The sequence below is a fragment of the Hemibagrus wyckioides genome, linkage group LG22 (assembly GCF_019097595.1).
Source record: "Hemibagrus wyckioides isolate EC202008001 linkage group LG22, SWU_Hwy_1.0, whole genome shotgun sequence".
Lineage (NCBI taxonomy): Eukaryota > Metazoa > Chordata > Actinopteri > Siluriformes > Bagridae > Hemibagrus > Hemibagrus wyckioides.
Genome location: NC_080731.1, coordinates 1,978,804 through 1,993,712, shown reverse-complemented (window position 1 = coordinate 1,993,712; position 14,909 = coordinate 1,978,804). Strand labels below are relative to the sequence as shown.

Here is a 14,909-nt window from a genome sequence, read left to right as displayed (position 1 = left end):
GATGTCCTACAAAGCAACACACACACACACACACACACACACTACACTACTATAAACCCACAGGTGATGATATTAAATATTTTTTTCATTAAAGCGTAGCTTTAGCTGTGACATTAATGTGGATGAAATGTGAAGAGAACGTTATATAACTAATCAGGGTTTAAAACGGGACACACGTCTGGATAATACACATCTGTATTAGAAAAGTCAGCAGTGCTGTAGAGTGCAGAAACACTGCGGAGGAGCTGGACTAAAACTGCGGCATGCAGGGGTGGTGATTTATCCCCTGGTCAGCTGTAAATCTTCTTTGTGTGTGTGTGAGGCTTTAGGAGCTGTGTGCTGCGTGTGTTTTCACTGCAATCCGATACAGAGATGCGGCAAAGATTCCGAGTTTTAAACTAGATGTTAATCTAATCTAACTAATGCGCAGTGCTGTTTTTATTTTATTACATCATTATTCACCAACAGAGGGCGCTAATAAAACTTTCATTCACGCAACATCATTATTTACCAACAGAGGGCGCTAATAAAACTTTCATTCACGCAACATCATTATTTACCAACAGAGGGCGCTAATAAAACTTTCATTCACGCAACATCATTGTTCACCAACAGAGGGCGCTAAATAAATCTTTCATTCATGCAACATCCTTGTTCACCAACAGAGGGCGCTCATAAACATTTCATTCATGCAACATCCTTGTTCACCAACAGAGGGCGCTCATAAACATTTCATTCATGCAACATCCTTGTTCACCAACAGAGGGCGCTCATAAACATTTCATTCATGCAACATCCTTGTTCACCAGCAGAGGGCGCTCATAAACATTTCATTCATGCAACATCCTTGTTCACCAGCAGAGGGCGCTAATGAACGCACCATGAAACCCTGCTGCACTTCACTGGCTTTGACAGAAACGCTAAAGCCTCTGAACAGTAACATCTAAAGCTTCTCTGATTGTTTTTAAGTTCATTTTTTCTTCCTGAAACGCGCTAAAAAGAAAATGACAGAGCTCCGGCACCGCGGCGGTATTACTGAACCCGACCTACAACAGCAACAATCCGAGGATAAGGTAAAGATAAATAAATAACAAGCAGAAATCGATTAATTTTTTCATCTAACGGTGAGATTTCAATGAGAAATGTAGGCTAAACGGCTAGCGTTGCTAACTGTTCTACTAGCGTTGCTAGCTTCGTCACCCAGGTAACGTCAGAGCTGGCCGTATCTTAAACAAGCACCTTTTTATTGATTTTAAATGGAAAAAAAGATTGCATTTATTTAATATGTTTAGGGTTTCTAATAAAAGTAGAAGCTAGTTAGCGAGCTAAAAACATAAACATAGCATATCTCGATAGGTTTGCAGAGTCCTGGGCTAATTTAGAGTCAGTTTATCTCTGCATCTTTTTAATTCATTCTTTATGAAATATTTCAGTGTTTTCCGATGAAGTGAAACTGTAAACACGAGTTTTTAGTTAATTTTGTAAATCATTCACGAAGTTAGAGCGAGTGTTCGAGCATTAAACACAAGTGCAGAGGCGAGCGATTAGGGGGGAATATCATATCGCGATAAACGTTCTGAACGATACTCAAATATCGCGATATTTCAGTTTAGTTCAGTTTTTGCGACACAGCACTGCAAATGCACAGCGTTATGTTTTAGAGTAATTCATTAAATAACTAAATGCAGAAAATCGCTTTTCGCTTCCCTCTGTTTTAGTGTGTGTGTGTGTGTGAGTGTGTGTGTGAGTGTGTGTGTGAGTGAGTGAGTGTGTGTGTGTGTGTGAGTGAGTGTGTGAGTGAGTGTGTGTGTGAGTGTGTGAGTGTGTGTGTGTGTGTGTGTGTGTGAGTGTGTGTGAGATGTCAATATTAGGATAAGTCCATCAGTGTGACTGGTTTTATTTATCTCTCTAACTTTCTGTAAAAGTGTGAGGTGTGTGTATCTTCCTGAGTGTAATGAGTCAGTAATACCTCAGGAGTCACTCCGGGCGTTAGACGTGAATCAGACTGCAGATTAGACATGAACAGAAATGTGTAGATGGTGAACAGGACAGGTTTATACACGTCGCGGTGAGGGGGAAGCGTGTGACGGAGCGTCGATGACAGAAAACTCGACTTTGATGGAGTGATCAGATACAAACAAATATTTATTCATTTTAATCAAGAGATTAATATAAAATATATTTTCTATTATCAAAAGTAAAAATATTATTATTATTTATTAAAGTAAATATTTCTTTCTTTCTTTCTTTATTTTTAAGTGACTTTTTTTTTTAAACACCAGGACATGATAGTAACAAAACATTAAACAAATTCAATAAATAAATAAATAAATAAACAAACAAACAAACTCATAAAGTACATAAAAAGGTAAACAATGAGGAATATTGTATTAATTATATTAATATAAATCACCTTATTATTATTATTATTATTATTATTATTATTATTATTATTATTATTATTATCTTTTCCTTAGACAGGTGTGTTACATTTGTTACCATTTAATTTAATTGCAATTACTGTTAAATAACTTAATTTTACTTTTACATTTTTCTATGTATATATTTTTTGTGAATGTTTTATTTTTTATTTTTCTTTCAATCTGTATTTTTTAATATAATAATCATCAACATCATTATTTCTGGGTTATTATAGTTTAGAGAGTTATGTCTCTTGTTGTTCAGTTCTTTGCTGTTCATCACTGAGAGAGAGAAACTGAGAGAGAGGGAGAGAGAAAGAGAGAACCTAAGAGTGAGAGGGAGGGAGAGCGAGAGAGAGAGAGAAAAAAGTGTGTTTCTACAAACTCTAGCTTGTTTATTCTTCAGGACCAGAAATTAAATTATCCCTGAACACTTCTCCCTGTGTTTAACGTCTTTACTCACAACAGCGTCATGAGACAGAGAGAGAGAGAGAAAGAGAAACAGAGACCGAGAGAGAAGTCCGGTACTGAACAGGAGGATAAATGCTGAAATATTATTTGATTATGAAGCAGGACAGAGTGACTGTGGTTGAGAAGGTGAGTAGAAGTCTGAGAGCGTGGTACCGGTGTTGGAGGTCGACTCCATCCCACACTCGGACCTCAGCTTTGCATGGGGTCGAGACGCGTGGATGTGGTTTAACGCCTGCTGGAACCGGTGCTTTGCATTCCTGAGGTTTAGTGACTCCAGGCTCGAGGTGCGAGGTGTCCATCTTTGATTAGTTTTCTCTGACAACAGCGCTGTAATGTGCTCGCTCTGATACGTTACCATTTCCATAGCAACCGCTCCTTTGCGGCACGGCAGGCTTCAGGAGCGTTCGTACGCGAGAACAGGAAGTAGCTAACGGTAGTTTAATTGAATTCGTTTTGCTTAATCCGTGTCTTTAAGGTCACGCCTCTGTGCTGGATCAGTTCTCCATCCTCCTGGTGTTTCTGGTTTCTCCAGCCGTGGAGATGTGACCACACGGAGCCGCTGCCATGTTCAGGGTGTGGTCAGGGTGTGTTTTTCAGGCGTCTCGTTACTGTGATTAAATGATCACAACACACACCTCATTTATAAGAAAATAATGGAATCGCCCACACCACTCGCGCGTCCAGTCAGCTTCCTGTTCCACTATTCATTATCCTGATGATTCCTGTGTTACGGTTTAGTGTTTATTTATAACCATAACGATGTCCTAACATATTTCTGTGGATTTGAGACGAGGACAGTGAAAGGAGACGACACTGTTTTTAGTGTTATTGATGATGTATCAGTGTTTTCTCTGTTGTCTTTCTGCACAATTCCACACTCTGCTAAAGACACAGCGTCCCTGTTTCCTCCTCCACACTTCCCAGAAGTTTACCCTTCCCTCTTTATCCGTTCTTAATTGCTTGTTTTTTTCCTCCCTGCGCCTGACAGAACGGACAATAGCGTCTCACTGAGAGCGGTGCGGCTTTCCAGGAGGTCTGTTTGAGGCCTGTGCTTGCGTACTGGCCGGATAGATAAATTTCTACACCACTTCCTGTATTTTTTTGATCAGAGCTTTTAGAAATGAACACAAACACACACACACACACACACACACTGCTGAAGAGATGTCTCATGAGTGTACGGATGCAGAAAGCGCTAATCGAGATTCTCCCAGACGTTTATGACAACGAATGTTTTGTTTAATAAACGATTAATAAACAATGAATAAAAATGATTAATAAAAAATGTTTTTTTTGTTTAATTTAAAATTTTTTCCTTATTGAATATTGACCATGAAAAAACAGTGTTAATTAAGTTAACACAGCTATCTAATGGTCTCGCCCTGCGTTAGTAAATCACGCTAGTGACTTCGCTTATACACCAGGACCGTTTATTACTGTTTATTTAATGGTAATAAACAGTGTAATAAACATGCAGTAGTGTCTGCTTCATGTATGTAAAGCCTTTCTGGATGTTATTATTCGCTCCTAGAGCTGATCTACCTAACAATTTCTTTTTGTGGCTTTTGAACATGTCAAGTTTGGTCATGAGACGTGTGTCTTGGATTCCAGAAACATCTGGCCTCAGCTGGAAATGCCTTAAGAGCAAGAGAGAGAGAGTGATAGAGAGATGTTTGTGTATCTGTAAGGAAGCTCATAGGAAACACCTGTGTGTCCCCATTTCTCTTGACCAGCAGGCTCCACCCCCAAAGACTCTGTTTAGTTCTCGTCTATTTCGGGACGGGGGAATGAGTCGGACCGGCGGTCAGGTCTCACGCTGTAAACGTTCACGAGAACATGTTGGAGAACATCAGACTTGTGTATCAGACTCCACACTGTAAAGGCAGCTCTGTGTTTTTATTTATTATTTATACAAAAACAAACACAGTGGATCAGGAACCAATCAGAAACTCCCACAGATTTACGCAGAGCGCATGGCCAAATCAACACCAGAATGAATCACCATCACACACACACACACACACACACACACACACACACACACACACACACACACAGAGACAGAGGATATGTAGGAGAGTTTCCTGAACCATGACACATTCTGTTCTCTCTCTCTCTCCCTCTCTCTCTCTCCCTCTCTCTCTCTCCCTCTCTCTCTCTGATTTTTTTGCCGTTAGCAAATCAGCTTCCTCACTTCCCAAGCAGCTATTTTTTGCATCAGAGTGGAGAGTGAGGTGTATTTTTAACTCCCAACATGAGGTGAATGACAGGAAGTGCTTGGTCTCCATGGCGACCCTGGCAGCCTCCTCCTGGCTGCTCACTGAGGCTCATGGGTGAGACGTGACAGAGACAGCTGGAACATAGCCGTCTGTCATGTCCAAACACGGTTATTAACATCAGGGGGAAGAGAAAAAGAGAGAGATGCATTAAAACTTCTTTAAACGCCGTCCTGCTGGTCATCGCTGATGACACAGTTCGACTGTTGCTATGGCGACAAGGAGGGCTCGTAGGGATTGGTGGTTTTGTAACAACACAGCAACAGGCTGCTGTATGACACAAAGATTAGTGTGGTCAGAAAATAGAGCAGCAGTGATGCTGAAGAGTTCTAGCAGAGACGAGGAACCTCTGATTACGTCCTAATTAATAATCTGTCTGTCTGTCTGTCTGTCTGTCTCTCTCTCTCTGTCTGTCACACACTGTCTATCTGTCTCTCTCTGTCTGTCTCGCACACTGTCGCTCTCTCTCTCCCTCTCTCTGTCTCACACACACTGTCTCTCTGTCTTTCTCTGTGTGTGTGTGTGTTCAGGGTTCAGAGGCGGAGGACAGGATGGAGAAGGATGGCGGTGTATCAGACAGCGACTCCAAGCCTGACTCTGGTGTACCTGATGTTACCGCCCCCTCCGATGATACCCCCGAGGTTCTGAACAAAGCCCTATCAGGCCTGTCGTCACGGTAACGTCATCATGTATAAACACACAAACAAATACATACCTGCTGGGCTTTTGACCTGTTATTATTTTTATTTTAAAGCGCCTCGACGAGCAGAGAACAGCTCTGGGGGGGTCTGACGTGTGTAACGTGGGCTGTCTGTAGAACGTTAGAGATATCAGAGAGATTACTCATCACTTACACGCTAATGTAGTCATCTTACACCATGACATCATCGCTCAATTCGTCCTGCCTCGGGTATTGACTTCCTGTCGGAGCGAGTGTGTTTATTGATTAGTGGATGCATTGTTTCATGTTATAGCTGAAGTGTATGTGTGTGTGTGTGGGTGTCACACAGGTGGAAGAACTGGTGGGTGAGAGGAATCCTCACCTTGGCCATGATCTCCTTCTTCTTCTTCATCATTTATCTCGGCCCAATGGTGCTGATGATGATCGTAAGTTCCTTTTGTCCTCCACCTTCTTCTCCCCGCCCCTCCTCCCCCACCTCCACATCTTCTTCTTCTTCTTCTTCATCATTTATTTCGGCCCACTGGTGCTGCTGATGAGTTCCCTTATCCTCCTCCTTCTCTTCCTCCTCCTTCCTCCTCTTCTTCTTCTCCGTGGCACTCAGGGTCTTTTAGAATTGAAACACACACACACACACTAAGACACTGCATGCTTTAAGGTTATGTAAAGAGTACTATATCAGAACTATATCATGCATTTAAAGGAAAGTGGGGTGATGAAGCAGAGTTACTGTTACCTAAAGTTGATTATTTTCCTATAACAGCACATCCCTGACTCTTTTTTTAATTTATTTTTAACACCACAACAGCTTATCAGTGATTATTATTGGCATATACACTATATTGCCAAACGTTTTGGAACGCCCCTTCAAATCTTTGAATTCAGGGGTTGGGCTCAGCCCCTTAGTTCCAGTGACATGGATGAGTGAGTTTGGTGTGGAGGAACTTGACTGGCCTGCACAGAGTCCTGACCTCAACCCCATAGAATACCAAAGGTGTTCTATGGGGTTGAGGTCAGGACTCTGTGCAGGCCAGTCAAGTTCCTCCACACCAAACTCACTCATCCATGTCTTTATGGACCTTGCTTTGGTCACTGGTGTGCAGTCATGTTGGAACAGGAAGGGGTCATCCCCAGACTGTTCAAATGAAACTGTCCAAAATGTCTTGGTATGAAGCTGAAGCATTAAGAGTTCCTTTCACTGGAACTAAGGGACCGAGTCTGACCCCTGAAAAACAACACCTGAACTCAATGATTTGGAGGGGTGTCCCAAAACTTTTGCCAATATAGTGTATATTGAGGAACTTCAGCCATTTGGATTAGTTCCTGGTGTTTACTGAGCAGAGAAGATGCAGTCTTTTCCTCAGCAGTGTCTCTTTTTGCTCTCTTTGTGAAACCACATAAAGTCCTGAAGACTCCAGACGTTGACACTGGAGACTCCTTCCATAAAGGTTACATAAGCACGTATCTCCTCACAATATCGCTTGATTTTTAAAAAAAAATCTGTTGTTCTGTGAATGATTTGTTGCTATAGAAACGATAACATTTCTGAATGAGTCTGCACTACTGTCAGAGCTGCTGTTATAGAAAACTAATCAATATCCATCTAGTGACCAATCAGAATCCAGAACTCAGACTGCTTATACTCTCTCTGTTTCTCTCTCTCTTTGTCTCTCTCTTTCTCTCTCTCTGTCTCACTTTCGCTCCCCCTCTTTCTGTTCTCAGGTGTTGGTTGTACAAATAAAGTGTTTCCATGAGATCATCACCATCGGCTACAGCGTGTATCACTCCTACGACCTGCCCTGGTTCAGGACACTCAGCTGGTGAGATGCTCCACCCCTCCTACCTGTTTTTTTTCACACTCTTTATCCCTTTATTAACTTACACACACACACCTCCTCTCTCTCTCTCTCTCTCTCTATGTTCTTCAGCAGTGTGAAGGTCACTGTGTGGACCTTTATGTTGGATTAAAAATGTTTTTAAAATAAAAAAAAAAAAAGATTATTGTGTATGATGTAGATTTACACACAGATACGAAATCTAACTAGTGTAGTGTATGCAACTGTCCTAAACTGCATCAGCACATTTGTTGTGTGTGTGTGTATGTGTGTGTATGTGTGTGTATGTGTGTGTGTGTGTATGTGTGTGTGTATGTGTGTGTGTATGTGTGTGTGTATGTGTGTGTGTATGTGTGTGTGTATGTGTGTGTGTATGTGTGTGTGTGTATGTGTGTGTGTGTATGTGTGTGTGTGTATGTGTGTGTGTGTATGTGTGTGTGTGTATGTGTGTGTGTGTGTATGTGTGTGTGTATGTGTGTGTGTATGTGTGTGTTTTACGGGTGTGTATCAGGTACTTCCTCTTGTGTGTGAACTACTTTTTCTACGGAGAGACGGTGACTGATTATTTCTTCACACTGGTACAGAGGGAGGAGCCACTGAGGATTCTCAGCAAATACCATCGCTTTATCTCTTTCGCCCTCTATCTCTCTGGTGAGGAAACACACACACACCTCCCTCACCAACTTTCTCTCTCTCTCTCTCTCTCTCTCTCTCTCTCTCTTTCTCTCCCCCCCAGCATGTTGTAGTTTGCATGCTGTAAATCTGTACAGCCAAAATTTGATTCTATTTTTATTTATTTATTTTAAAACGTATTCCTTGTGACTGTGAAACTCATCTCCATCTTGTTGGTGTCAAGTTGAACAGGGTGTGCAAACCTTTGCAGGCTTTGTACTGAGAAAGCAAAACTGTGTGTGTGTGCGCGCACAAAGCACTCAGACATGAAGTACGACTAACAGGATGTGGTAACGTGTCAAGCTGGGTCTGCCACACACACACACACACACACAAGCTCCACCTATTGTTTAACACCCAGTCGGTCAGCAAAAACTCCTCCATCCTTCCGCTTCCATTAACGGTACATTAGCAGATGTTGTAATTTGTTGTAGTTTTATTTAACTTGTTGTACTTTATATTAATATTAAAAAAAAATAAAATAAAATAATTTTTTTAAGTGGGTAATGGATCCTGTAATAAATTAAAAATAAAATAGTAATGTTTGTATATAAAGTGTTTTTTATTATTATTTGTTAAAATGAATTAGATCATTTTTATATTTTATATTTGATTCTAGTAAGAATTGCTTTAGTGAAAAACAAACATTTAGAAGCTGATCTAATTATTTATTTATTTTATTCTGTTTTTAAAAGAAAATAACATTATACAAGAAAAAATGGAATTGGCTATTAATAAAAAATTTATATTTCCCTTTAGCGACACCTTTAATCCCTCAGCTGCAGCTTATTGGTCACTTATATCCAGGGAATAAATATAAACTTGAAACTTCAGACTTAACAGCATTTATACAGACTTTAAAAACAGTATTTATCTTCTGTATTTAACCCTAAGCTCTTACTTGAAGGATATTTTTTATTTTCTTTCATTTTTTAAAAGTCTAGACGAGCTTTTGTGGTTCAAAAGTATACAATTTTTTATTTCTCTAGGAAAATGATCGTTGGTGTTGGGATGGTTTAGAGCTCTTTGGAGCTGCATTTAAACTGCTTTCTGGTCAGGTCAGACTCGTGAGCACCATTGAAGTCCACTATATGGAGAAACATCCTGAAATGTTTTCCTCAAAAAACATGTTTGATGACAAGGGAGTCAGTTATTTGAAGAAAATCTGGACATGTAAGGTTGTGTGGTGGACAAATAGATTTCTACAGTTTACTTGTCCGTGGACAAGGAGACAATTTTGACCATCATTATTGACCAGAGTCATTTTTTAGATCCCTGACCTTTGAGTGTTTGCATCATACGCCTCACACTCGTCACGCTTGTAAATCCATATTCACTGAACCTTTTCCACCTTTTTGTGCTCGATTTGTTGATTCCTGTTTGCTACTATATCACTAACATACAATAACTTTATATTTTCTAGTCAGCCATAACATTATGACCTCCTGCCTAATATTGTGTCGGTCACCCTTTTGCTACTAAAACAGCCCTGACCCGTCAAGGCATGATGGACTCCACTAGATCCCTGAAGGTGTGCTGTGGGATCTGGCACCAAGATGTTAGCAGCAGATCCCTTTAAGTCCTGTAAGTTGTGAGGTGGGGCCTCCATGGATAAAACTTTGTTTGTCCAGCACATCCCACAGATGCTCGATGGGAATTTGGATGCCAAGTTAACACCTTAAACTGGTTGTTGTCAGGGGCAGCAGGGGCAGCCTGACTGGTCTGCGGCTATGCGGCCCCATACGCAACAAACCGTCCTGCACTGTGTATTCTGACACCTTTCTATCAGATCCTGCATTAACTTCTTCAGCAATTTGAGCAACAGTAGCTTGTCTGTTGGATCGGATCACACGGGTCAGAATTCACTCCCCATGTGCATCAATGAGCCTCGGCCGTCCATGACCCTGTCACCGGTTCACCACTGTTCCTTGCTTGGACCACTTTTGACAGATACTGACCACTGTAGACCGGGAACACCCCACAAGAGCTGCAGTTTTGGAGATGCTCTGATGCAGTGGTCTAGCCATCACAATTTTTTGGCCCTTGGTCAAATTTTTCCTGCTTTTAACACATCAACTTCACCTCTCACTGCTCACAATGTTATACCTGAATGCTGTATATCAGAGTGATTCAGTGATTCCTATGGACTGATTCATGTCTGGTGATGTTCTTGTTTTTTAAACTGTATTTGTCCATACAAGTGATTTGGTCACATGACCCCTCATTCTCTGCGTTTATTTTCTTGTGACTATTTTGTTTTTTTGGTTTGTTCTGGAGATGATGGGATGAGTATGGATGTGTGTCTTCTGTTCACTGATTCTTTGGAAAAGGGTTATAATTAGTGCAAGTGTAGCTGAGCTAAATATAGTCACCCAGCTGGGAATAATAATGTGAATAGCTCTGATCTGTGTGTGTGTGTGTGTGTGTGTGTGTTGCAGGATTCTGCATGTTCGTATTGAGCTTGGTGAAGAAGCACTACCGGCTGCAATTCTACATGGTAAATGTGGTCATCAGTAGTCCAGCCATTTTGAGGAAAAAAATCTAAAAAGGACATAATTGAGTTATATTGGGGTGTGTGTGTTTGTGTGTGTGTGTTCTGTGCAGTTCGGATGGACCCACGTAACTCTGCTGATCGTGGTCACTCAGTCGCATCTCATCATCCACAACCTGTTTGAAGGCATGATCTGGTCAGTACCACACAGACACACAGGAGCAAGAAACTGACCATGGTCAGACAGCAGGATTAAAAAAAAGATTTTCCAATGCAGTGATTTACTTTTTAGAGATGACCTTGAGTGTACTTTTTTTTTAAGTACACTCACACAAACATACACACACGTTTGTTGCAAGTGTACAGTGAGACAGGTGTGTTGTATACCTGCAGGTTTATCGTACCCATCTCCTGTGTGATCTGTAACGACATCATGGCCTACATGTTCGGATTTTTCTTTGGCCGAACTCCACTCATCAAGGTGACTTCTAACACACACACACACACTTTCTCTCTCTCTCTCTCTCACTCTCTCATCCTCTCTCTTATTGATTATTAAATATCTTGGATGAGGGTTATTTTGATGAGTTATTGAGTTCCATGGTGTCCATCTTGTCCCTCTGTAGCTGTCTCCTAAGAAGACGTGGGAAGGATTTATCGGTGGATTTTTCTCCACTATAGTGTTCGGAATCCTGGTAAGTTTCAGTGTGATGTAACTGAGTGACCTCTGATCACTCCTCCTCACTGGGAGTCACAGCTGGTCAAGTTTCTACACAGTGGAGCTGTAATGGTCGGAGGGTTTGGAATTCTCAGTTCTGCTTTTCCATTTTTTTTTTTTTTACCCTTTTTCCATACGATTCCTGTTAATGATGCAGTTCCCCTCTCTCTCTCTCTCCCCCCCCCCCCCTCTCTCCCTCCATCCCCCCACCCTTCCTGTAGTTGTCCTATGTGATGGCCGGTTATCGTTACTTTGTGTGTCCAGTGGAGTTTAATAATGACTCGAACAGCTTCACGGTGGACTGCAAGCCCTCGGAGCTCTTCCAGCTGCAGGACTACATACTGCCCACTGTCCTGCAGTCCGTCACTGGCTGGGTAACACATATACACACACACACACACACACACACACACTCTCTTGAACTATATATGCGCACTATTATTTCAGCATTTGCAAGAGGCAACAAAGATTGATCTTGACTATGTACAACATCTCTAAATGTGCATCCATCCAAATATATCTCCATTAATCCATCCAAATATCCTTCCTTCTTTACATCCAAATATTTTTATTTGTTAATCCATTTAAAACCATCCATCTATCCTTCCATCCACATATCTCTCCATTAATCCATCCAACCATGCAAATATCTCTCCATTAATCCATCCATCCATTCCTCCAAATATCTCTTCTCATGAATGTGTTCTCTGTCTGTTCCAGTCCACAGTGAGGCTTTACCCCTTCCAGATCCACAGCATTGCCCTGTCCAGCTTTGCGTCCATCATGGGCCCGTTCGGGGGATTCTTCGCCAGTGGATTCAAGAGGGCCTTCAAGATTAAGGTCCAAGATAAATCTCTTCACTTGATCTTTTTTATACTTGGTGATCTAAACCTGTTCAAATATCCTTTGTAATATATATTTGTCGCTCGTCCACTCTGATCTCTCCATCCTGTCATGTGACGTCCTGCTGGAGGGTTTAATATCACTCACAGGTTTAGTTTCCTGAATGAACTGACCTCTGTTCTGATCTGCTGCAGGACTTCGCCAACACCATTCCTGGTCATGGAGGAATAATGGACAGATTCGACTGTCAGTACCTCATGGCCACCTTCGTCAACGTTTACATCGCCAGCTTCATCAGGTCCGGCTTTCAGTCCTGCAGTGCAGTTAGGGCTTTAGGACCATGAGGAGCTCACATCCTCATATACCTGTCTAGGCTTTTTCGTTTTCTTTCTTTCTTTTTTATACTAATTGCAAGTTACTTCTGGAGCATAGACGAGCCGCGTAACGTTTTCCTCTCCGTCTCTTTACGCAGAGGTCCGAACCCGACTAAAGTGATCCAGCAGTTACTGGCCCTGAGACCGGACCAGCAGCTGTACATCTACAACTCTCTGAAAGCTCACCTCACTGAGAGAGGCCTGCTGGGGGCGCTGGAGGAGGCAGCCTGAATCTGTGCTGGATACAGACAGAGCCCTGAGAGCCAGAGAGAGAGAGTCTGGGGGAACATGGGGTCATGGGGTCAGCATGGAGCAGGAGCCGTGTGGAGGTGGGAGACACGAAGATCCAGATGAGGAAAAAGGAAAAAAAACTAAACTAAATTGAAAGCCTTGGGTCATTCCATATTCTGTGTGTATGTGTGTGTGTGTGTGTGTGTGTTAGCATTTAGTCAGTGTTTATTATTACTATTTTTCTTTTTGTTGGTGAAATACTGTACGTTCTTTCTTTTATACCAGATAAGATAAATATTATACAGCGAGTGTGACACGTCCTACACTTTCTTCCATTATGAGTCACGAACGTGTGTAAAGTGGATCTATTATCTGTGTCGTGAATATTTTAATATTTTAGGGGGTATATATATATATCATATTATATTAAATATTCTATTCTAACTATTATAATTCTCATTAGGGTTCGGACGTTTCTCATTTTATTTAGTTTTTAAAGCACTGCTCCGCTCGCCACACTGTTCAGATCGAGCTCACGTTTCATTTCACGCTCGAGATTCACCAGGGGAGAAGACGCAAGCTTTTTTTCCACATACAAAGGGTTTTTTAAAATGAAAACGAAACAGTAGACAGGTCAGGATGTGTTTAGTGTCTGACGTGTGTGTGTAGAAAACCAGGAATAAGTAAAGAATGATGTGCCGACGGAGCAAAATAATCCACAGCTGGATTACTGCTGGTGTCATCACCACCTGGAAATGGATTATTTTCCTCTTACCAGCGCATCCCTGAATCTTTTATTCCTCAACTGAAGCTTTATTCGTATACAGTCCGACTCAGTTCCTGTACTTGCTTACGTTCTAGCAGCTACAAAGGTTCCTTCCTTCTCCAGCCTCCCTTTATTCCCTTTCTTAGTTAATAAGCAAAATAAAAACGCAGCCTGTTTTATCACATCACCGAGAAACAATTTAATTCGCAGCTTTTTCTCTGACTGTTAGAACGCTGACACTGGAGACATTTTACAGAAATAAATATATATATATATATACACACACAATGATCAGGTATAACACTGTGAGCAGTGACCGGTGAAGTGAATAAGACTGAGTATCTCCTCATCATGGCACCTGTTAGTGGGTGGGATATATTAGGCAGCAAGTCAACATTTTGTCCTCAAAGTTGGTTAGAAGCAGGAAAAATGGACAAGTGTAAGGATTTGAGCGAGTTTGACGAAGGGACAAATTGTGATGGCTAGACCACTGGATCAGAGCATCTCCAAAACTGCAGCTCTTGTGGGGTGTTCCCGGTCTGCAGTGGTCAGTATCTATCAAAAGTGGTCCAAGGATGGAACAGTGGTGAACCGGTGACAGGGTCATGGGTGGTCAAGGCTCATTGATGCAAGTAGGGAGCGAAGGCTGGCCCGTGTGATCCGATCCAACAGATGAGTTACTGTTGCTCAAACTGCTGAAGAAGTTAATGCTGGTTCTGATAGAAAGGGGTCAGAATACACAGTGCAGGACGGGTCAGCAGCAACACCAAGACAATATTAGACAAGTGGTCATAATGTTATGCCTGGTCAGTGTGTGTGTGTATGTATATGTGTGTGAGTATGTATATATATATATATATATATATATATATATATATATATATATATATATATATATATATATATATATATATATATATATATATAAATAAATAAATAAATAAAATAATAATGTATAAATAATAATAATAACAAATGCGTCCAAATCATTCTTGTGTTTAATGTTTAGGCCACGCCTCCCGGTGCAGAGCGACATCACAAATATACAGGCTAAGGAATAAACAGATTATGACTTTTCTTTTTTTCATTTTGAGCATTTTTACAGATAAACTGGTGCCAAAATCTTCCTCTTC

The 14,909-nt window shown here is 41.2% G+C and overlaps 1 protein-coding gene across 2 annotated transcripts; it reads left to right on the top strand.

Annotated features, from left to right (window-relative positions):
- Positions 1 to 897: 897 nt before the first annotated feature.
- On the top strand, positions 898 to 14,673 carry cds2 (CDP-diacylglycerol synthase (phosphatidate cytidylyltransferase) 2). Of its 2 annotated transcripts, XM_058374731.1 has the most exons (13): positions 898 to 1,073; positions 5,698 to 5,843; positions 6,178 to 6,274; positions 7,569 to 7,666; positions 8,193 to 8,332; positions 10,792 to 10,850; positions 10,958 to 11,040; positions 11,238 to 11,325; positions 11,471 to 11,539; positions 11,784 to 11,936; positions 12,283 to 12,402; positions 12,600 to 12,703; positions 12,878 to 14,673. In XM_058374731.1, the coding sequence occupies exons 1-13, from the start codon at positions 1,005 to 1,007 to the stop codon at positions 13,008 to 13,010; spliced, it is 1,359 nt and encodes a 452-aa protein (XP_058230714.1). In that variant the 5' UTR covers positions 898 to 1,004; the 3' UTR covers positions 13,011 to 14,673. The 2 variants fall into 2 exon arrangements, with proteins under 2 accessions (XP_058230714.1, XP_058230715.1); XM_058374732.1 differs by lacking the exons at positions 898 to 1,073; positions 5,698 to 5,843 and adding an exon at positions 5,929 to 6,077.
- The last annotated feature ends 236 nt before the right edge of the window (positions 14,674 to 14,909 follow it).

What these genes read in the sequence shown, in the direction of transcription:
- cds2 (XM_058374731.1), top strand. Translation starts at nt 1,005, where the DNA reads ATGACAGAGCTCCGGCACCGCGGCGGTATTACTGAACCCGACCTACAA. An exon ending in CAATGGTGCTGATGATGATC is followed by an intron (nt 6,275 to 7,568) that starts GTAAGTTCCTTT and finishes TTCTGTTCTCAG; the next exon opens with GTGTTGGTTGTACAAATAAA. An exon ending in CTGTTTGAAGGCATGATCTG is followed by an intron (nt 11,041 to 11,237) that starts GTCAGTACCACA and finishes GTATACCTGCAG; the next exon opens with GTTTATCGTACCCATCTCCT.